Consider the following 24,028-nt stretch of genomic DNA (forward strand, 5'->3'; position numbering starts at 1 on the left):
TTTAAAAAACTGAACATAGTACAGTATTTCTGGATGATGACTATGGAGTGAGTAAAAAGTCTTGAAGAAACTGATACGATTTATTTTACTGGAGACAAAAATTTAACATTACAAAAAGTGCATTTCATGTAAAATCAAGAGTATTACATTTTTTCATACGTTAGCTCATGCCCACATGTGGTACAGGTTTTTTTGTACAGATCATCATCTATCTTTTCTTCAGCTCCATATTCATGTTGATGGATACTTGTGTCTTTTTTCCAGACGCTGCTCCTTACTGCTCGACGTAGTTCTAGTACAAAAAAAAGCAAAAATGTTTGTTAATCAGAAAAATCCAAACATTATTCTCCTAGCTAGATCTTACTGCTGTACAAATGTACATTGAGGCAAAATCTTGAACACTGTATTGAAACAATCCCTTTATTCGTGAAGTAGAACTTTCAAACTGAATTATAGAAACCCAAAGTAAAATTTAATTTGGAGGCATACCTTGCTGGGGTAGAAGGAACAGTTGCTTCAGTGTGTATTTGATGCCTTCCCTGTTGTTGATTTTCACATTGTAATGAATGCTGCATTTTACATTTTGGCATAATAAGATACTTGAAGACACTGACCAAAATCCAATTGTTAGCCTTATTCAATTGACATATTCTAGTCAGGAGAGAACTGCTACAATCCAGAGACAGGGTCGAGCTTAGTTTTAACTAAAATCTGCCAACAAATATGGAAAACAAAGTGTGGCCAACAGATTGGAAGCAATCAATATATATTCCTATTTACAAGAAAGGAAACATAAAAGATTGTGGTAATTACAGAACCATTGCACTAATTTCCCATGCAAGCAAAGTCATGTTCAGAATTCTGCAGCAAAGGGCAATGTATATGGAATGCGAAGTAAAAGCTGGATTCAGGAAAGGAAGAGGTACTAGGGGGTCACATTGCAAATGTAAGTTGGATAATGGAGTGCACCAGGTAAATCCAAAAGAAAATTGCATATGCTTTATTGACTACAGAAAGGAATGTTTGGAAGAAGGAATGTTTATTGACTACAGCAAAGATCATGAAAAGCTTGCTCTTAGAGGAGTAGGAGTGCCACAACATCTGACTGTCCAGATGCGTAACCTGTATTCAAAACAAGAGGCTGCCATCCGAACAGAATACAAGAAACAGAATGGTTCCCAACTGGCAAAGGGGCCGGGCAAGGCTGCATAGTATTATCCTATCTGTTCAAACTACAGAGTCCCTGTGTCATACGTGGGCGTGCTATACACTGCTTTCAGCTTAGGCTGAAAGCCACGTGACAAAGAGGAAATGGTGCACGCCGCATGCACAAGTCCCATTAGTTTCAATGGGGCTCAAGCACACGCAGAACTTGCCTTATGCGGTGGGGTCTGGAACAAATCCCTTGCGCAAGGCAAGGGCACACTATATGCAGAAAGTATATGTAGAGCAGGCTTCAATTTAGAGGAAGGAGGAGAGAAGATTGCAGGAAGGAATGTTAACCTAAGATACACAGATAACACAATACTACTAGCTGAAACAAAAAACTGGAGCCATTACTTAAGAAGGTCAAGTAGGAAAGTGCCAATGCTGAGTGTTACAAAAACAAACACCAAAATTAATGTCCATGGAAGATCTACCAGAATTCACCTTAATGAGAAAAATGAAATAGTCAAAGAGTTCCTATAACTTGGCTCAAAAATTGATCAGAACGGGAACTGCAGTCAAGAAATCAGAAGAAGACTAGGATTGGGAAGAGCAGTTATGAAAGAACTGGACAAGACTATAAAGTGTAAAGACATCACTATGAACAGAAAAGTGAGGATCATCCAATCATTGTATTCCTCATCACCATTTGTGAATGTGAGAGCTGGACAGTTAAAAAAAAAGCCGATAAGAAAATAAACTTATTTGAGATTTGATGAAGGAAAGTACTAAGAATATCATGGATGGCCAAGAAGAAAACAAATGGGTTTTAGAACAGATCAAGCCAGAACTCTCTGGAAGCAAAATGACTAAACTGAGGCTGTACTAAATTGTACCATGGCCACATTATTATGATAAAAAATGAATCATTAGAAAAGAATGATGCGAGGAAAGATGGAAGGCAGTAGAAAGAGAGGAAGACCACATGCCAGGTGGTTAGATTCAATCAGGGAGGACATAGGCCTGGGCCTGCAGGACCTCAGCAGAGACATTGAAGATAGGGGCATATGGACATGTCTCATCCACAGAGTTGCCTTGAGTTAAACTTGACTCGAGGGCAGTTAACAACAACAACAAGAAAGCCAGAAGAAAAGCAGTGTGTTGTAGTGTTTTGAGCATTGGGAAACAGCTCCGGAAGTCCAGGTTTGAATCTGCACATGGTCAAGGAAACCTGCTGGGTGTCATATTCTCTCAGTTTCAGAGAAAAGCAAGAGCAAACCCCTTTCACTCAAATTTTGCCAAGAAAACCTGCACTCTCCTTAAGGTCACCATAAATCAGAAATGACTTGAAGATATACAACTCTAGTCACCATTTGCAGTGGATTTAGGCCACTGTAATACCTATATCAGGCTCCCAGATTTTTACATTGTCTATAATGACTTTATTCAAGCCATTTTAAAGCCCCAAACGGCACCAACGGAGCTTGGTACCATCTCAGTGTGAGGCAATTCTAGCTAAGCCTCATCCCTTATCCAGGTCAAATCCAGCTCAGATGTGTGATGGCACCATTTTAAAAAGATGACTGTACTCCTGTCACCTCTGAAGCAGATGTGTTAAATTTTGTAATGATGATTTCCTATTCTCTTTGGTGTTGCATACCTTCAAGTCATTTCTGACTTACAGCAACCCTGTCATGGAGTTTTCTTGGCAAGTTTCTTCACATAAAGCATTTGCCATGGCCATCCTGTAAGGCTGAGAGAGTGTGAGTTGCCCAAGGTCATCCAATGGGTTTCCATGCCCAAGCTAGAGTTCTCTATCCTACATCTAATGCCAGATAATTTAGGTGCATGACACTAAGTTCTGGAAGCATGTTAGAGGAAGAGCATTTCACTGTGTCTATAACTGTTAGTCACACTTCCAAAGAAATGTAACATCTAAATATATTTTAGGAGTGTACAAACAAGCAGAAGGGGTTAAAAAGAACCACAATCTTTGACTACCTTGTAGTCCAACGTGCTTTTAGAACATATGTAGATAATGTTTCGGCTACATTGGAGAGCCAGCATGGCGTAGTGGTTTGAGTATTGGACTAGTATTGGACTAGGACTCTGGAGACCAGGGTTTGAATCCCAGCTCAGCCATAGAATGATGAACAAATCTCTGAACATATCTTGCCAAGAAAACCCCACAATAGGGTCTCCTTAGGGTTGCCATAAGTCAGGAATGACTTGAAGACACACAACAACAATAACCACCTAGGAATAATATGGTCACATCAAATGGGGTCTAGACATTAAACATGAATCTAACTATTCTACACAAATTATAAGAACTGTTTTTCAGCTTCAGCTAATCATTTTGTTTTTTATAAAAGCTATCAGAAGAAACATATGCACAAAATGGCCAGGAACCTATCTGTCAACCTAATTAATTAACATGAGAAATTAATTAACATGAAAAACTTGAAACATCTCAAAATGGCCATCAACTGATACTATTTCAAAACAGACATAACAAGTCCCAAAAATAAATCATCTTAACTATCAACAGGTTAGTATTTTTAAAAATGTTCAGTCTGTACCACAGATGGAACCATCTCCACCCACTTGTTCATGGGCCCAAGTACCAATTTACTGTGCCAGGAACTAAAGTACTGTACTAGACTCGGCTTTTTCATTGGAGTTTATCAGACAAGGGAAATTGGAAGTATAATCCAATGGCAATCTGAACACAATCATGGGTTTAACGTTATTGTGTGATAGACTACCACACACAATTTCAGGCAGTGGGAAGTCAGTCTGAATGCAATCATGGGGTTTCACGTTATTGAGTGAGAGGTGATCACATGCAATTTCGGGCAATGGCAAGCTATTTTGGGGCAATGGGAAGTCAGTTTGAACGCAATTCAAATTCACATAAATTCGATGAACTAGCAAATTCATGTGAATGAGTTCTGGTCCCACTTCCTTTTCATTCGAAATTATGAGAAATTCCTCCCGTGTGATAAACTCCATTGATAGATTTGAGGTAGGGGACTGTAAAAAGGATGCTTTACTATGCACCTTTAACTTTTTTATCAAACTTCTTCTGTTTCATCTTCTCTCTGTTGTCTTGGCGGCTTTCTTTAGCTTCTTCTAATGCTTCTTCACTTCCCCAAATTTCAAGGGAACGTTTGATAATCTGCAAAATATGGAGATATATTTTAAGTTACTAAAAAAAATTGACCTTTCACTTTGTGATGCAGACCTCTTTGCTGTGGTCTTGTGCTTCAATATGCTTTAATATAAATTTCAGTGGACTGATATTTGTGAGGCTCATGTCTAAAAAGACCCACTGGGAAAACTGGATTCTGCATCCACCTATTCTAGTTTTTGGAATCTTGTAATAAATAGAACAAAGGAATCATTGGCAGATTCCATCATCAATTCCTCTGCCCACTCATTCTATACAAATGTAATGCTGTACTAGAGATACAGGGTAGAACCCTGTTAGTAACATATAGATATGGTAAGTGTGGCTTACATGTATATAGGTCTCTTTCTGAATAGGATCCATTTGTTCTCCATCCAAGCCCCCACCATAGACAGCATGTTAAATGTCAGAAAGGTTTGCTGTAGCTTACCAATAAGGACAGGAGGGGAGGGAGGAGGCAGTTCAGACAATGAAGATGGAACTGCTCTGAGCTCCTAGGGAAAGAGAAATGAGTGTGCACTACATCTTTGAGCACATCCTTATTTCTTTTCTGTACAGAGCTGAGACTAGCTTCTTGGTCCAAAACACACTGCAGAAATAATCCAGTTGGAGATGGCTTTAACACCCTGTTTCAGTGTTATGGAATCCTAGAAACTGTAATTTTGTGAGATGTTTAGCCTTCTCTATCAGAGAGCTCTGGTGCCACAATAAATTACAATTCCCAGGATTCCCTAGCACTGAGCCAGGGCAGTTAAAACCGGATTATTTCTGCAGTGTGTTTTGGACCCTTGATGGTCTGAATTGCCTCCTTCCTGTCTGGTAAGCAGCAGTAGCACCAGAACAGGCATCTTCCAGGGTTTGATAGCTGCCAGAATGGAGGTCAGGAGAAGACACATAACTGCATAGGCAGGACTGACATTCCACGTCCCGTGTGGGATCTGAGCCATAACAAGACTGCGCTTCTGGATTTTCTCCTTGAATGTAGAAGTGATACTACAAGATACACTGTCAATTGAGTATATAGCATGAATGATACAGTACATTTCAGTCACTGCAAAAATAATGCTAGTAACAAAAAACAAAAAAGGAATTAGATAGTATTAGTTATTACACCCTCAACTGTTCTCTCTTACATTTAGAATATTTATGTCACTATTGACAAAAAATATGGAATTAGATAGTATTACAGAATATACTTATATATAAGTCAGGCACACCAGAAGGTATGTCATGTTACTTTCAACTGTCATTTTGGCTGATTTTCAGCATTTTTAAGGGCCCTCTCCCCATGGTTTTGGAGATTAGTAGCGCTTTTGGACAGAAGTAAACCACCACATTTACAGCCATCTGGGGATTATTTTAGCCAATTTTGGTTGGAAAACCAGCCAAAAATCAGTGGGGGAATTTTAAACGTTTTTTTAACAAACATTGAGGGGCTTTTTGGGGTGCTTCAGGGCTCCAAAAGTGAGGCACATGGGCTGCACTTTCCCCATACTTGGTGGAGAACAATTTGATGAACCAGCTTCAGTACCTGCAGCTTCAAATAAAGCTTCATGTCACCCCAACGTGGATTATGAGGATTCTTCTTCAAAATGAATCTGAGCACTGGTTCTCGTTTATCTAAATCACAGTCTTTCAGAAGGTATTCTTCCTTAGCTTCAGTCCTTGTTATGAGTTTATGTTTATCTTCCACATCTCTGAAACAAGATAGCACTCCAAAATGAAACAAACATATTGTGTATGATCTGTATCTAGCCATATGTGTTCCACCACAATAGCTAAATCCTTTGCCCTGTGGGGTTTTATCATGAGTTAAGTGTGTGTAAGATCACAGAGTAATCTCTGACAGCCATAGATAAATTCTGAATGCCATTATTATTTATGCCAGAAAGCACTTCATGCCATCACTTTTCTAAAATTACATCAGAGCAGAAACACAAGTGGACATAATCCAGTCAGTGATTTTGGCTGCAATCCTGGACACACTGGGCATAAACAAGACTTGACTCAGAGGAATGACTTCAAGTATGCATCCACAGGACTGTGTTGTTAAAGTCTAACTTAATTCAGTGCATGGTTTGAACATGTACTTAAATCTCCCACTAAAATCAATCAGATTTTCAATCTGAGCTAGGTCATGTCCCATCCTAGTGGACAGAGAAGAATGCTGCTTGCGTGTATGTGCTAAATAACTATTGTTGCAAAAGACAGTATTTGCATGAAATGAGGACAAGGAACAACATGTTTGAACATTTGTGTATTGACTGAAAAGTAGCACTAACTTCAAATATGCTCTCTCTCTTGCAAGTGAGTTCAGCGTTTTCAAGCTAAGAAATAAATCCCATTGAGTTTAACTGAGTTTAAAGAGATTTGCTCTCAAGTAAGTTGAAATAGGGACAGTAGCCGCCATGTCCATCCAGATGATGCTAAAACTCTTGTCCCACCAGCCACAGCCAGTACAACTAATGATTAGGAATGGCAGCCTGACAACATCTGAATTATTGCTATTCCTGGTATAATAACATAGGTGATTTGGATTATTGTCCCTTGCTTAGGTATGTTTTAACACTTGATTGTGTGTTTGCAGTATATAAAATATGTCCACAATGTACAAAATAACTTAAAACATTCTTAACCCCTTTTGTTCAGCTACAGTGGTCCCCAAACTGTGCTCTTTAAGGGAGTTTAGACCTCAGCTCCCAGAATCCCAGACTATTGGCCAACATGGCTGAGATTTCTGGGAGCTGAAGTCCAAAATCTCTTAAAGGGCATAGTTTGGGAATCACTCAACTAAAACATATGACATTTCCACATGTTTCTGCATTTTCACATTGTTGTTGTTTTTGTTGTTGAGTGCCTTCAAATCATTCCTGATTTATGGTGACCCAAAGGCAAACCTATCACAGGGTTTTCATGGCAAAATTTGTTCAGAAGGGTTTGCCACTGCCTTCCCCTGAGACTGAGAGCATGCGGTTTACCCAAGATCTCACCCAGTGGGTTTCATGGCCAAGCTGGGAATTAAACCCTGGACTCCAGAGTCATAGTTCAATGTTCAAACCACTACACCACATTGGCTCTACCTTGCTAAAACTAACTTTACTAAATAGCACTTGTTTTTATATCAAGCTGAAAATAATTTAACACATTTTTAAAGAAAGTTCTTAATATGCTCCCCCCTTCTTTATTTACTATACCTGCAATTATCGCATGTTGCTAGGTCAAAGTGGTTCATGAGGTAGGAGTCCATGAATTCTTTATCACACTCTTCACAAATGAGGTAATCAAATTCTAATACAGCCCCTATGAACACAAAGAGAAGTATGTTTAAGCTGATATGTATATTCAAGATAATGTATCAAGAACAAGGTAAAAATGGAAATGGGAAAGATCTGATCTTCAGCTTTACAATCTAGGAATTTCAAATTCCAAATTCCAAATTTGATTGTTATAGTGTTTAGAAGTATTGCTAACAAAGCCAAACACTGCCTGTTCTGTTCTGCTACTCTGCAGTTCCGAAAAGAATAATTTCACCATTGCCAACGAACTACAAAACGCTCTCCTAGTAGTTCTCAGTATGGTAGGGTTCTGCCTCTTTTAGCATTCACTACTGCCCTTACGCACACAGTCAATCTACCTCTGGCTGCTTTTGTGAGCCAGGAAGGACATAGGTCCAATATACATGTCGCAGCTCTCACTTCTCCAGAGATCTTGTCTCAAGCTGCACAAATTGAAAGCTATGAAATATTTGTTCAGGAACCAAGGTTACATTCACTCAACCTGTACCAACTATAGCAACAGCAAATCTCTGTGGTTTTTTCTGTCAAGTATCATGCAAATTCTTCATAGCAGGGTGTCAAGGGGTCTGCATACCCAAAAGACTTCTGTATCTAGGGCTGCATCCACACTGCAGAAATAATCCAGTTTGACACCACTTTAATTGCTATAGGTCACTGCTATAGAATTCTGGGTACTATAGTTTGTTGGGGCACAAAACTCACAAAACTATAAATAATAAATAATACATAAATCATTTATTTATAGCCTGCCTTTCCTTGAGATCAAGGCGGGTTACAACATCTTGGGAATTGCTAGAATTCTATAATTGCTAGAATTCTATAGCACTGAGCCATAGCAGTTAAAGTGGTGTCAAACTGGGTCATTTTGCAGTGCAGATGCAGCTATTCAGTTTTGCTTTCCTGGAAGCCAATATTCTAATACTCAACTGAAGTCCCCCCCTCCCAAGTTCTGATGAAGCCTAAGACAATTTCATCAGATTAATGACAACATAATTATCTAGGATGCAAGGGTAATGTCTCATTCAGAGTTGATGTTTGTTTACACATTTAATTACATGATTTTCTTTAAAGAAACATAAAGCATAAGATACTATGTAATGAGAACTAGCATGAAGGACCTTCAGAATGTCTGCCGACACTGGAGGAAGTGAGCAAGTGGACAAAAGAAAACACTACGTATTTCTTTGTATTATTTGTGTTATTTCCCTCAGCATTTGGGGAGAAGATATAAATAGTGAAAGAATACGAACTTCAGAAAAATTTCCATCCTCAAAAGTGGGGAAAACTGTGAATGACAAGTAAGTAAGCCATGAAGGTCACCTGTCTTCTTAATCTTCCTCACCATTCCCTAGAGATGACAAGTACCTTGGAAGTAACACCATAGCAATGGAGGACCTTCCCCTTGTTGTTGTGTGCCTTCCAGTCATTTCCAACTTATGGTGACCCTAAGACAAACCTATCACAGGGTTTTGTTGGCAAGATTTCTTCAGGGGGGCCTGCCTTTGCTGAGACAGCCTAAGGTCCCCCCATGAGATTTCATGGCCGAGCTGGGATTTGAATCCTGATCTCCATTCATAGTCCAACGCTCAAACCACTACATCATGCTGGCTCTCAGGACATTCTCCTGTCACACATTAATTTCACTCTTATCTAGAGGTGGCCTACCTTCTATCAGGTGACTTGGCTTCTCCCAATTCCAGAGGCCTGAATCCAGCATTCTTTTCTTCTGTTGCTGACAAGAAGGGCCATTAACTGTACAATGATGTACTTTTAAATTCCTAACATAACAACGTCCACGGCTACCAGCTCTAGAGGTTTAAATGGAAGAGTTTTTCCCAGTTGCCCTTACATAAAGCTATACCACTAAGCAAAAACAGGTACAGGCAGAAGATGTTAAACTCAAACTATGAAGAACAATAATGCATGCCAACGAGCATCTCCATCCAAATCCCCTTTGCACTGTAGTCTTGACTGTGATATGTTGGGTGAGGAAGGGCACCAGACATCTGGCACCTGGGGTCTGTATGTGTTATGTGCATGTGTGTGCATGCGTATCACACAAAAATGCCCAGCAGTGTCAGCTAAAATAATCCCAAATACCTATTTTGATATGGGAGGATACCTGAAGCTAATGTGCAAGCCCTACCAACAGGTAATCAGCAAAAAAGAATGCAAAAGGATTGCTGCTTTTACTCAGTTCCATCGACTCATTAAAAGCAGCCAGTCACAGTAATTTCTTAAGAATTCACCAGAATTTACCAGGGGGATGCACGATTTTCTCCACTCTGCGCTCTTCTTCTTCCTCCTCTTCAAGAAAAAATCCTCCCCCTGTATCGATGATCTTTGGGGGAGCTTTAACTTTAGAATTGCCTAAGAAAAAGGGAAAGTCAAAATTTTAAATACAGACTTGCACAAGAAAAACAGGGACTCCTAGTACCTCAAACGGTTTAATAAAATATATTAAATAAATTTTATGTCTACTATGGATCAGAGGTTAACACATATTCAACAGTGAAAGGGGCATCCATTTCAAAAACAGGACTTCTAATCCAGATATATTTATTTATTGGCCACATAATATCCTGCTTTTCCACCAATGAGCTCAAGGCAATGCACTTTCTCTTGTAAATCCAGTGAGGTAGGCCATGCTGAGAGTGTGATGGGCCCCAAATTGCCTGCTAAGATTGATATCCTACCTCACTTCATCTCACTCCTTTCTCTTTTTAAAGAAGTCAGCAATCTCACTGTGAAGTGATAGCAAATAGGAAGGACAGATAAACACCACAAGCTGAGGCTTTGCCCCCTGAAGACCTTAGAATAACATTTGATAAGTGAATCTGGATTTTCTGCATCAAGGATTTACTCCATTATTTCAGCCTGGGGAAACAAATGCAGACGCTACTGGAAACCCCCCAAAGATTTGTGCTGTGCCGTAAAACTGTAAAGGCTCAGTCAGATTGGAATAAAAAAATCCCATCATCTGGGAAGCTACTGTTGGAAGTGAACAGGCATCAACACTTGCTACTTTAGTAATGAGAGTTAGAAAGGGAACGTGCTTAAATGCATGTCTTCTTTTCCTCTATGGCTGCATGCACACTGCAGAAATAATCTGGTTTGAGACCGTTTTAACTGCCATGGCTCTGGGAATGTAGTTCGTAGAGCTCTGGTGCCACAACAAACTACCATTTCCAGAATTCCATAGCATGGAGCCATGGCAGTTCAAGCGGCATCTAACTGGAGCCTGTAATCTATCGGGTTATTCATACATTGTTTTTCTTAGCAGACTTTGTAAATGATCTCATCACATATTTCGGATTTGTTGTTCACACTATTTTTTCTTAATCGGAATGGCATCTATGTGCATCTCTGTGAGTTCTGCTGCTCATACACGTCAACACTCAAAAATGGATTCGATGATGCAGATGTATTTGAAACATGTTCAATACATATAGAGTTTTATCCCAGGTCTATTTGCGTCACTTATTCACACAGCCAACAATGCAAATATTTTAGGAAAACTGGGGGGGGGGGGAGAACAGATTTATTATCCCATGCTTTTTGGCAGCTCCACCATCAAAAAACTTAATCGGATACATTCAAAATGCATGTGAACAACAAAGATTCAACCTAGATTCTACTGGAATTATTTTCACCATGTGAATAATCTGTATTTATCTTTTTTTCCTTCCAAAAAATGCATTTAGAAGTTGGATGTACAACAGATTTCAGCTATGGAGTTTTCCCGGAGCAATGGATGCAAACTACAGGAAAAAAGATTCCACCTCAACATTAGGAGGAACTTCCTGACAGTAAGGGCTGTTCCACAGTGGAACACACTTCCTAGGAGTGTAGTGGAGTCTCCTTCCTTGGAGGTCTTTAAGCAGAGGCTGGATGGCCATCTGTCGGGGATGCTTTGATTGTGATTTCCTGCATGGCAGGGGGTTGGACTGGATGGCCCTTGCGGTCTCTTCCAACTCTATGATTCTATGATTCATAAACAGGCCCAGTACAGAAAAATCCATTTGTGTCACCATATCAGCTACTCCTTCCCTCACTTGTCCCCACACAACAGCTGTCACAAACTACCTGCACCTCATCCTGTCATTTCAGGGCAGCCCCATGTACTATACTGGAGAGGAAAGCACACCTTCCCCGGCAGAAGGGTAGGGCCTGGTAGCCAGCCTTGCCTGCCTCAGCATCAATGCCCGCTGGCGATTCCGCTCAATCTTCGCCCTCATGGCTGCAGAGAGTGGGGGGTTCTCCCCCTCAGGAGCAGATGTTGTTTCCATGAGCAAATCCAGAGCCAGAAATCTAGAAATATAAAGAGGAGCAAATGGTAATCAGAGCTACAGCTAAAGGGATGACTGGCTTCCAGCTAGACTTATGTTCTGTCAGCTTGGAAATACAGTCAGTCCACCATATTCATGGAATTTTATCCATGGATTCAAGCATCCACCAGTAGAAATATTTTTGAAATATATAAATTTCAACTAGCAAACCTTGATTTTGCCATTTTATATAAGGGACACCATTTTGCTATGTCCTCTAAAATAAAAGAGCATTAAGAATTGAGAGACTCTTCTCTACTCACTAATGGCGTGGATTGGACCATTAGAGTTCATTAGAGTCTATTGGTTTGCGCTCCCCCATCCAGTCTGTCTCCTAATTAGCATTAGCTTTGCAGCTTCTCTACCACTTTTCCATGCCCGAGTTGTTGTTGCTCTCTTTCTCTCTCTTCCTCAGCTGTGGGGCCTGGTTGCTGCTGGTGTTTGCGGTGGGGAGGGGGATTTTTATACCTTCCCTCCCGTCGTCTCTCTCTCTCTCTTCCTCAGCTTTGGGGCCTGGATGCTGCTGCGCCTCCACTCATTTTGCTATGTCATTGTATTTAATGGGACTTGAGCATCCATGGATTTTGTAAACCACAGTGGCTCCTGGAACTAAACCCCAGCGGATACCAAGGGCCCACTGTATTGCTTTTTTGGACTACAAGACTCCCTCAGCCACCATGATCACTAGGAATTCTGGGTACTCTTTATTGTTGTTAACCTCCCTTGAGTCAATCTTGACTCACAGTGACTCTGTGGATGAGACATCTCCAAGACATCCTGACCTCCACTGCTCTGCTTAGGTCCCGCAAATTCATACCTGTGACTTCCTTAAAAGATTCCATCCATCTACCACACTGATTCCCAAACTTTTGTCCTCTAAGTGTACAGTATTGGGCTTCAGCTTCCAGAAGCCCCAAACAGTTTTGTTAACAGTCAGGAATTCTGGGAACTGAAGTCTGAAACATCTGAAGGACCAAAGTCTGGGAACTACTGAGTGGTTTTCCTTCCTTTCCACATCCCTCCACCCTTCCTAGCATTATTGTCCTTTTTAATTATTCTTGCCTTCTCATGGTGTGTCCAAAGTACGACAGCCTAAGTTTTGTCATCCTGGCTTCCAGGGAGCTTTCTGGCTTGATCTGCTCTAGGACCCATTTGTTTGTCTTTTTAGTTGTCCGTGGAATCCTCAGCACTCTTCTCTAGCACAACATCTCAAATACCATAAATTGATTTTTTTTCTTATCCGCTTTTTCACTGTCCAGCTTCCACATCTGTACATGGTGATAGGGAATATAGTGGCTTGCAAGATTGTCACTTTTGTGCTCAGTTGGATATCTTTGCTATTTAGGCTTTTTTCTAGTTCTTTCATAGCTGCCCTCCCCATTCATAGGCTTCTTCTAAATTCTTGATTGCAGTTCCCATTCTGAACGATGTTTGATTCCCAGATATGAGAACTCTTTTACTATTTCTATTTCCCCGTTCTAATCCCCCCACCCCCAAAAAATCCCAAACTCTATACATGGATAGCAGAAGCTGAAATGGTCAGGCACTGTCCAAAAGGATAGCAGATGGCTGAGCTCAGAGGGTCCCTCTAGACAGTTTCAAGCTCTTTCAGAGTTCCAGAGGCTACACTGTGCAGTGCAACAAATGATACTTGCTCTATCATACAAGCTAGAGCTCAAAGAAATTGACATTGGCCCCATACAGACAGGCCAAAATAAAGCTGCTTTGAGTCACTTTGGAGATATGCTGTTTAAATGATGCGTGCATACTAAGAGTCCGAGAAGCTGGGCCAAAGCTGCGCTCCAGTGCTTAGGACTGGATTGTGGCTTTGGTGCAGCTTCTGGACTATTAGTACGCATGCATTATATAAACAGCATACCTCCAAAGTGACTCGAAGCAGCTTTATTTTGGCCTGTCTGTATGGGGCCTTTGTTTCTAAAAATGGACAAAGACTTCTTACTAACCTTCTTTTTGTTCCCTTGTGATATGCCTTGAGAGGACTTTGCAGGAAAATGGAAAATTCAGGGAGATCTGCAAATAGAAGATTGGTATAAAGAAGTATGGCAAATGGCGATTAATGATAAATTAACATGAGGAATCAAGATCAAAAAAGTAATAATGAAAAGGAGTGATTTTAACACAACATGGAACGTATTTGTAGAAAAGGTGTTAATAAAAAAGGAAAGTGGTTTACTTCTACATGAAGAGTTACAATTTTGAAAGGCAGAATAACGTGAGGATAATAGGCTCTGCGGATGGGGTGCACTTAATTATAGTGATAAGTTAATTAGTGGTAAATTAATAGTTAAGTTTCAGTGGAATTATGAATAGTATATTTTGAAAAAGAATAGAAATAAGAATGGAGATATTAATATTATTATTATTTTTAAATTGTTGGTTTAATTAATAATAAATGGTTTAATGAGAATTAAAATTTAGATGACATAATTAAAATATGTAACAACTTTAGTAAGATTTAAAACACACTGTCTAAGTAATAACCTGTTATTTAACATAAAACAAACAAGGAGAAAACATTTTCTGACAGAGAAATATAAGCACGTGCTTTACCTTGTTACTGAAACCATACAAATGTTCTTGTAAGTAGTCCCTAATTTCTTTTTTTTTAATTTATTTATTAATAAATTCCAATACATTCATTCAGATTTAAACAAACAAGACAACAATTAAACAATCAGTGCCTTTGTATCACAATATAACATAATATGGTAATCCTAAATTATCTTATTGAAACCTGATTGATAATTAACACTTCATGTTTCTATCCAGGGAATTCTTACTTTATTCCCCATCTACCATACTTTTCTATCTTCCATCTTCAATATACTGTCCTCCCCACTCTGATTAACTTCTTGAATCTACTCCAATCTCCAGCTTTCTCCTACCTATCTACTACTCTCCCTATCCCTCTACCATCTCACTTTCTCATTCTTGACAGTTTCTAACTTTATCCCCTCTGTTATTTCTTCTTGCTATCTTCTTACCTCTTATTTACTACCTATCCAATCTTCCTTATCTATTTCCTCCTCTTACCTTCTAACACTTGCTCTTTCCTTCCAGCATTTGCTCTCACCTTCAACACATGCCACTCTATACTTTCTTTCCTATACTAGCCCTAGTCCCTTCTCTTGTCTAACCTTGGTCCCTAATTTCAAAGTCATCATAGACAACAGTTTTAAGAGTGGGCTGAATTTTTCTGCACTTTGGTTTCTTATAAAAACTGTAAAACAGAAATGGAACGTAACTGGTGTTTAAATAGTTATCTATTACTCAGGAAGCAACAAAAATGTGTATACTATTTGTTACTGATTCACAAACCTTCCTGGATCACTGTGCCTTCCCTTTTACAGAGTTAATATGCAGCATTCTCATTTATAAAAGTAATATTTCAGGTATCCAGTAAAGTATACAAAAACTTGCGCCGCAATAAACCCATTAATCTTTAGACATATCACAACTCTTCAGAGTTTTTGCTGCAATGGGCTAACATTGCTACCACTCTGGCAAATTAGTTTGGGCTACAGAGTGACAAACATTGGGATTCTGCTTGACAAAAGGGTATGTATTAATCAGTGGTTCCCAAACTTTGGTCCTCCAAGTGTTTTGGACTTCAGCTCCCAGATTCCCCAGACAGGTTGAACAGGATTTCTGGGAGTTGAAACCCAGAATATCTGGAGATGCAAAGTTTGGATAACACTGGTTTAGAATGATATCCAGGGAAACTCAGCATAAAAACAAGGGAGAGCAGGAGAAAAAAGAAGGAATGTGACATCACCTTTTAACATGAGCTTTTGTGGATATAAACCCACATCTTCATGCTGATGCAGTATCATTCTGTATACTGTTGTTGTTGTTGTTGTTCTTGTGTTCCTACAAGTTGTTGCCAAAATATTGCAAACCTAAGGCAGAGGCATAGAGAAGCCTCAAGGGATGGCAATGGCAAATCTCCTCTGAACAAATCTTGCCAAGAAAATTGTATGATAACTTTGCCTTTGGATGGTCATAATAAGGATTCCGGGATTTGAAGTTTTGCGGGATATTTAGCCTTCACTATCAGAGACCTCTAGTGCGGTGTAATGGTTTGATTATGACTTTGGAGGTCAGGGTTCAAATCCCCATTCAGCCATGGAAACCCACTGGATGACCTTGGGCAAGTCACAGTCTCTCAGCCTAAGTGGATGGCAATGACAAACATCCTCTGAACAAACCTTGCCAAGAAAAATCCCATGATAGACTGGCCATCAGTCAGAAACTACTTGGAGGCACACAACTACATCAAAGGCAGAACTATCTTGGCAAGATTTGTCCAGAGGCGTCTTGCTTTGGCCTTCCTCTGAGGCTGAGAGAGTGTGACTCATCACTCATCCAAAGTCACATGCCCAAGCCAGGATTCGAACCCTGGTCTCCAGAGTCATATAGCCCAACACTCAAGGCTCTGTTTTGCACCTGAAGAAGAAGAGGGTTTATATTATCCACAAAAGCTCATGCTAAAATAAAAACCTGTTAGTCTGAAAAGTTGCTGCTACATTTATTTATTCTTTGCTTCTTCTCTCTTCCTCCTTTTTACAGCTTTTTAGTTCAAAGTACAGTACTGTAGTTTCTGATTTAACTACATCTGCACTGCATAAATAATCCGGTCTGAGACTGATTTAACTGACATGGCTCCATGTTATGGAATTCTGGGAATGTTAGTGCTACAATTCCTCTTGGACAGAAGGTGTACTCTCTCTCTCTCTCTCTCTCTCTCTATATATATATATATATATATATAGTACCATAGTAGAACTACCATTCCCAGAATTCCAGTGCATGGAGCCATGTCAGTTAAATCAGGCTCAAATTGGATATTTATGCAGGGCGGATACAGATACTGCCTAGACTGCTGACCACCCCAGTGCAGTCCCAGGCTGAGCCTTAGTTGTGCCCCCCCGCGCCCGCACATGGTACGGCCCTCCTCGCCCGCCCTCCGACGCTCTCAAGCTCGGCCCCGGCGCGTTCCATTTGTAAAAAAAGGGGAAGGTTGACAAATGAAGCCCCTCCAGGTACCGCGAATAGGACTACTTACAGCGTCGTCTTCCTGAATCCGTGTGCGCATGCGTCAGCAGCAGAGCCGGCCCCCTCCATGTTGAGGCGAGGAGGCCCAGCGGCTGTCACCACAAAGTTCTACAGACGGGACCCTTTCTTAATATGGCGGACAGACGCCATCTTTGGATGTATACCGGAAGTGGGCAATGAAGGCACCGCTCCCGGGCGGAAGTGAAAGTTGTTAAGCTTATGCCACACTTTGTGTGAAAACATTACATTTTATACAAAAATTAATCCCCCAACATTACCAAGACAATACAAATGTCAACAAAATACCATTATTTCCATGTTCCAGCTTTCCAGGGCCATTGCTTTGAATGGGATAAGAGGTTTAAGATGGCTGTGCAGTGTAGTTTACCCTGATTGTGGTAAATAATAATAATAATAATAATAGTTATTATTATTATTGAAGCATACTGTATATTGTTATTAATAATACATTATAATTATTCAAACAAACTTATTGTTAATTATTAATAAAGTATTATTAAGACTTATTTATAGTCAATTATTAATGTAATATTACATTTTATACATTATTGTTTATTATTACTTAATAATAAAGTAATAATAATAATGTATAAAATGTAATATGACATTAATAATTGACTATAATATAATAATATCCCACTTTCCCTCCAAAATTAGGATTCAAGATTTATTATTATTAAAGTATAATACAATTTATACCTTATTATTAATTATTGTTAATTATTAATAAAATAATTACTAAGACTTAATATTAATTGATACTTTATTAGTAGTATTAATTATAAAGTATTATTAATACTTTGTTTTATATTATACATGATACTTTATTATTACTTTTCTTAAGTAAAATAATAATAATAATAACAATAATATTCCACTTTCCCTCCAAAATTAGGACTCTGAGAGCAGCTTACAATTTGAATGACACTACAATTAAAAACATACACAAGAGAGCATTAAAATATAATAATATTATTACAGTATTAAAACAACTTGTTACACAGTTTAAAAAAGATAAAAAGCCCTTAAAAACAGTACAACACCCCCTCCTGTTCATTGAAGGTTTTCTGTTTTAGGAACAAAACACACTGCAGAAATAATCCAGTTTGAGATCACTTTAACCGTTCTGGTTTAGTACTAGGGAATCCTGGGAATTGTAGTTTTCTGTGGCACCAGAGCTCTCTGACAGAAAAGGCTAAATGTATCACAAAACTACAATTCCCATAATTCCCTAGCATTGAGCCAGGGCAGTTAAGGCAATCTCAAACTGGATTATTTCTGCAGTGTTTTTTGGACCTTAATATTCCAAGTTGGGGCTCAAACTGGGTTTGGAACAACCCTGCAATGTGCTGCAGTGGTATTGCATCCTTACAGCAACCTGTGGGTCAGCCAGGAGATGAGATGATGTTTCTCAGCAAAGTGTCCATTTGCAGCCAGGGTGACCAGCTGTGCTAACATCCAAGGAGGACAAGGGCACAATAAAATGTAGGGCATTCAAGAAAAATGTAGGCTGTACACAAAATAAAAGCTAAAAACAATATTATAAATATAAATTCATGATCTTTTTGAACATTTTGAAATTCCTCTTGAACAGAAGGTTGAAATGGAGGCCAGATCCTGGAAAAGGAGGACGTCTGGTCACCCTGGATTGCAGCATGAGAGAGCAGCATATGGTGAACGTAGAGTGGAGTCTTCTGCGAATTGCAAATTACAAAGCCATGCCGACATAATAGCAGTTTACAATAGTTATGCTTGTCCACTTAATACTGTAAGTATATCTGAAGCGGGGTTTGGATTCCCATTCAAAAGTTCCCTGTGCAAAACTCCACAAAGATTGCAGAAAAGGCCATAGAATCATAAAATCATAGAGTTGGAAGAGACCACAAGAGCCATCCAATCCAACCCTATTCTGCCATGCAGGAACTCTCAATCAAAGCATCCCCGACAGATGGCCATCCAGCCTCTGTTTAAAGACTTCCAAAGGAGGAGACCCCACCACACTTCAAGGGAGTGTGTTCCACTGTCAAACAGCTTTTACTCTCAGGAAGTTCTTAATGCTGTGGCATCCATTGCTCTGGGTCCTATTCTCTGGAGCATCAGAAAACAAGCTTGCTCCATCCTCAATATGACACCCCTTCAAATACTTATACAGGGCTATCATATTACCTCTTCACTGAGGTAAAATCCAGTGTTCGATCGTACGTAGAAGCTCCCTGCACTATTGACTTGCATTGTTGTTTTTGTGTGCCTTCAAGTCTTTTCTGACTTATGGCGATTCTAAGGCAAACCTATAATGGGGAGTTCTTGCAAAAATTTGTTCAGAGGAGGTTTGATATTTTCTTCTCCTGAGGCTGAGAGAGTGTGACTTGCCCAAGGTCACCCAATGGATTTCCATGACTGAGCTGGGAATTGAATCTGGTCTCCAGAGTGATAGTCCAACACTGAAACCACTATGCCACACTGCCTTTCTTATTGGCTTGCATTTGATGTTGGTGTATCTTCAAGCCTTTCCCGACTTATGGCAAGCCTCATGGGATTTTCTTGGCAAGTTTCTTCAGCATGACTTGCCCAGGATCACCCAGCGTGTTTCTATGGCCAAGTGGGGATTCGAACCTCCGTCTCCAGAGTCACAGTCCAATATTCATGCAAAAACTCTAGCAAAATAGATTTTCTCTTTCTCACAAAGTAAAGTACAGTTAGAGCAGAAACCTTTACTATGGCTGTCTGTTTGGCATGGGGTGGTTTCATTATAAAATCTTGATCTTTGCATCTTCAAACAATCTCTCTTGTAATGAGAATGCCCTTATATAAACTCTAAAGGCAAAGAAACCAAAACGTGTTGACTACAGACAGCAGGGTGCGCTAAAAGCATTGTGGATTGTTAAACTTCTTTATACAAGGAGATCAGTTTACATAATATATATAGTCACTCCCCTGGCATAATGCTAAGTACTGCAGAATTGTAGGCTATAATCCTCTGAATATTTCCTTGGCTTGGGTCCCATTCAATTCAGCAGGACTTGTTTCAAAGTAAACATGAATGGGTTTGGGTGGCCATTGTATGTAAGAAAAGTTTTTAATCTGCTCTTGTTTGATGTGTAAAAGAGAGGATCTGGATATTGGGAATAGGTTCCCCCCCCCTTCAAAAGCAGGATTTCAAATAGAGTGAAGAGAAAGTAGAAAGACCAAATGCACTAGTGCAATTCATCCTTGTAACCACACAGTGTTGCTTAAATACACCGGGCATGATATTCATGTACTAACAGAGTGGTATTAGTGATAATAAAAAAAAAATCCAGATTTATTGAATGAAAGGTCATTTACCTCCATTCACCTCAATGGCATTTATTTCCTGAACCAAAATCTAAATTATTCTCATTTGGAGCAGACCCACTGAATCAATAGAATTTACAAAGATTACATATGAATGTAATCATAGATTATCCCATGGATTTCAAGGGAATATATAGTTTATCATTCCCAATAATCCACAATACGTGGATTAGACTGTACTGGAGATAATAATACTTGACTGCCTTCCAAGGTTGTGATAATTATTAGTAAGACTGTGGCTGCATCTGCACTGCAGAAATAATCCAGATTGACACCACTTGAACTGCCATGGCTCAGTGTCATAGATTTGGAGTTTGTTGTGGTACCATTCCCTGTGATGGTAATGTGACTGCTGTAAAGCTGATAGTCGCGTCCTTTGTATGAAGCTACTCTATTAATTTAAAAACCTCCTGGTTTAAAAATAAAGAACCATAAGATAAGAGGCTGACCATCAACAGTCAGCACCTGAACAGAAGGTTAAACAGGATGGAAGTCAGCTAGTGGCTATGGCCAGATGTTCTGTATTTCTATTTCACTAGCAGTATTTCAAAATATGGTGGTCCTTTAGTCCTTTGCTATTCTTTCCTTTCTCCCTACATTTATTTTTTCTATATGCAGACAAACCAAGATTCAGATCCCGGCTTAGCCATTTAAAACCACTGGGTGACCCTGGGCAAGTAATACTCTCTAAACTTCAGTGGATGGCAATGGCAAACCCCCTCTGAACAAAATGTGCCAAAAAACCCTATGAAATGGCTGCCATAAATTGGAAATGAGAAGGCACACAACAACAGCAGCAACAGGAACAGATGACATACCTAATAAAATAAGATCTATTCCAATTTTAACTGATGCCAGCCACAGATGCTGGCGAAACATCAGGAATAAACTCTTCTAGAGCATGGCCACATAGCCTGAAAAACCCTCAAAAAACTATGGATACCAGCCATGAAAACCTTTGACTTCACATCTTAAAGGTTACTTACCTTTTAACTGCCCCCACCCCACAAGAAGGACTTAGGAATCACAATGTTGGTAGTCCTCTCCCTCTCCCTTAGTGGCACAATACGTTCTTTCCCTATTCCCCTCCTCTTACTTCTGACCTTTTGGTTTCTCAGCAGTGTGCAAGTACAACATATTAGTTACAACACTTTTAGTTTGAGCCAGGAAGCCTTGGGCTGCATCTACAATGCAGAATTGATGTGGTTTGACACCACTTTAATTGCCGTGGCTCCATGCTATAGAATTCTTGGGTCTGCAGTTTTGTGAGATATTCTCCATCAAAGAGCTCTGGGGCCACAACAAACTACAAATCCTAGGATTCCATAGCATGGAGCCATGACTGTTAACACGGCGTCAAACTGCATTAATTCTGCAATGCAGCAGCAGACTGGTGCCAGCTGAGAGTGGGGGACCATACTATGACGTCCAAACTATATGAATGCCCAAACTATAAAGTCACCATATACTTGAAGGCACATATCAAGAATATATACACACACATATATATACATGCACACATATTCTTGATGATGTGTGCCTTCAAATCTCTTCGGACTTATGGTGAGCCTAAGGTGACTGTATCATTGGCTTATCTTGGCAAGATTTATTCAGAGGAAGTTTGCTATTGCCTTCCCCTGAGGCTGAGAGTTTGTGACTTGCCTAAGGCCACCCAATGGATTTCATAGACGAGGTGGGAATCGAACTCTGGTCTCCAGAGTCCCAGTCCAATATTGAAACCTATATATATTTCTTTCTCCTGGAATTTGTCTCCTCACTTGAAGACCTCAAATGTTCAGCAATTTCTGAGGACTTCAGCTAGCACACAGAGACCTTACAACCCTCCCAGAAAGAAATCCCTCTTTTATGTCTATACAATGTAAACTGCCAAACAAATTTGAAACTCTATTGCCACCAATATAGTTTTATATACAGTGGGACCCCGGGTTACGAATGTAATTCGTTCCGCGGCGCCGTTCGTAACCCGAAAAATTTCGCTAGCCGAAAAAGCCATAGCCGCTAGCGCTGAAAGCCGCGATTCCGTGTGAAAAAGCGCCGAAAAGCACCAAAAAAATTTTCGTAAGCCGGAAAAAAAAAAACGTAACCCGAAACAGTTTTTTCCTATTTATTTTTTTCGTATCCCGGAAATTTCGTAACGCGGTGATTTCGTATCCCGGGGTACCACTGTATAGTTTAAGCTGTCTTTCTGCTTCATTTAACACTTCCCTACTATTGTCTGTGAACTTGGCTGATAGGCTGAAAAGTAAGTTTGCACATAAAGTGCTGAAAGCTGCTACCCGAGAAGTCAAAGGCCCATTACAAACGGGCAGGAAAGTACGTGCCCCTAACCCTAGTATGGACTGAGTCCGTACGAAATGGTGGCGGCTGTTCCACACAGCCGCCGCCATCTTGACGTAGCGGACGTGCTGCATCCGCACGTCGCACCCCAGAAATTATGCCGCGAGTGCGCACTTCAGCACTTGCGGCGTCTCTTCCAGGGCTCAGGAAGGAGCGCGATTTTCGCGCTTCTTCTTTGCAGCGTCCGGGAACGTTTGGCTGCTGCGGTTCCCGGACACTGCAACCGGCGGCGGCAGCAGACCGCCGCTTTTCGGCAGTCTGTAACCCGCCAAAAGCTCAAGATAGGTGAGTAGAGCTGAAGCGCAAATATATAAGGACAAAATTTGCCACTTTCCCCCAGCAGGCAATCTTAATGCATGTTTGTTATTTTTTGTAGTTATCTCAAGAAGACTGAGGGAAAATGAAGGATGTGATTTTTCAAAATAACCCGTGTGTGGTTTGTCATTATTACTGTAACTGACTGTGATCTTTTTTTTTATTAGGTACACAAACATCTCCAGACAAGAAAGTGACAGGGGGTTGATTCAGGTAAAACCTGGAATTCTTTCTCTTGCTTTCATTCACACATTCTTTTTGCTATTTTTGCCACCAAAGCGTTCCCCACACTGTCTTACCAACAGGTAAAAACCTATGATTTACTAGTCAGAATGTCTTACTGCTGCCAAAGATCACCTTTCAAGCTCCGCATGTATCAGAAATCTTTGGGCATGTTAACAAAATGCCACACATATACTGAAACAGATGCATTCCACGCTTTAACGGTTTAAAAACTTCTTCCTCCATGGCTTAGCCAGGGTGACCAGATGTCCTCCTTTTCCAGGACCTGTCCTCCATTTCGGCCTTCTGTCCAGGAGGAATTCCAAAATGCCCTCCATTGTGAGCATGGCTAAGAAGCATAATACCTCAGAGGAGAGGATCAAAATTCAAAATGACCTTAGTAGATTAGAAAGCTGAGCCAGAACTAACAAAATGAATTTCAACAGGGAGAAATTTAAGGTACTACACTTAGGCAGAAAAAATGAAATACATAGATATAGGATGGGGGATACTTGGCTTAACAAGGCTACATGTGAAAGGCATCTAGGAGTTCTAGTAGGAGTAGTGGACCACAAGTTGAACATGAGTCAACAGTGTGATGCGGCAGCTAAAAAAAGCCAACGTGATTCTAGGCTGGGTCAATAGAAGTACAGTATAGTGTCTTATCGTGGGAAGTAATATTGGCCTGTTACAGACAGCCAAAATAAAGCTGCTTCGAGTCACAGTGGAGGTATGGTGTA

General features: G+C 40.1%; 1 protein-coding gene and 1 long non-coding RNA gene across 7 annotated transcripts in view; one reads left to right on the forward strand and one right to left on the reverse strand.

Annotated features, from left to right (window-relative positions):
* Positions 1-61: 61 nt before the first annotated feature.
* On the reverse strand, positions 62-17,204 carry XPA (XPA, DNA damage recognition and repair factor). 6 transcript variants are annotated; one of them, XM_042452320.1, is made up of 9 exons: positions 17,050-17,204; positions 13,928-13,994; positions 11,823-11,946; positions 9,895-10,005; positions 9,301-9,367; positions 7,534-7,639; positions 5,871-6,036; positions 4,210-4,327; positions 62-292 (listed from the first exon to the last, which is right to left on the reverse strand). In XM_042452320.1, the coding sequence occupies exons 3-9, from the start codon at positions 11,922-11,924 to the stop codon at positions 144-146; spliced, it is 819 nt and encodes a 272-aa protein (XP_042308254.1). In that variant the 5' UTR covers positions 11,925-11,946; positions 13,928-13,994; positions 17,050-17,204; the 3' UTR covers positions 62-143. The 6 variants fall into 6 exon arrangements, with proteins under 6 accessions (XP_042308254.1, XP_042308250.1, XP_042308255.1 ...); XM_042452316.1 differs by lacking the exon at positions 17,050-17,204 and adding an exon at positions 15,760-16,112; XM_042452321.1 differs by lacking the exon at positions 17,050-17,204 and adding an exon at positions 15,018-15,720.
* Positions 17,205-18,675: 1,471 nt separating this feature from the next.
* Positions 18,676-24,028, forward strand: part of LOC121922652 — a 10,744-nt gene continuing 5,391 nt past the window's right edge. Inside the window, exons 1-2 of the long non-coding RNA XR_006102205.1 lie at positions 18,676-18,828; positions 23,234-23,279. This is a non-coding gene — a long non-coding RNA (uncharacterized LOC121922652). The remainder of the gene's footprint in view (positions 18,829-23,233; positions 23,280-24,028) is intronic.

The sequence above is a fragment of the Sceloporus undulatus genome, chromosome 2, assembly GCF_019175285.1.
Source record: "Sceloporus undulatus isolate JIND9_A2432 ecotype Alabama chromosome 2, SceUnd_v1.1, whole genome shotgun sequence".
NCBI lineage: Eukaryota > Metazoa > Chordata > Lepidosauria > Squamata > Phrynosomatidae > Sceloporus > Sceloporus undulatus.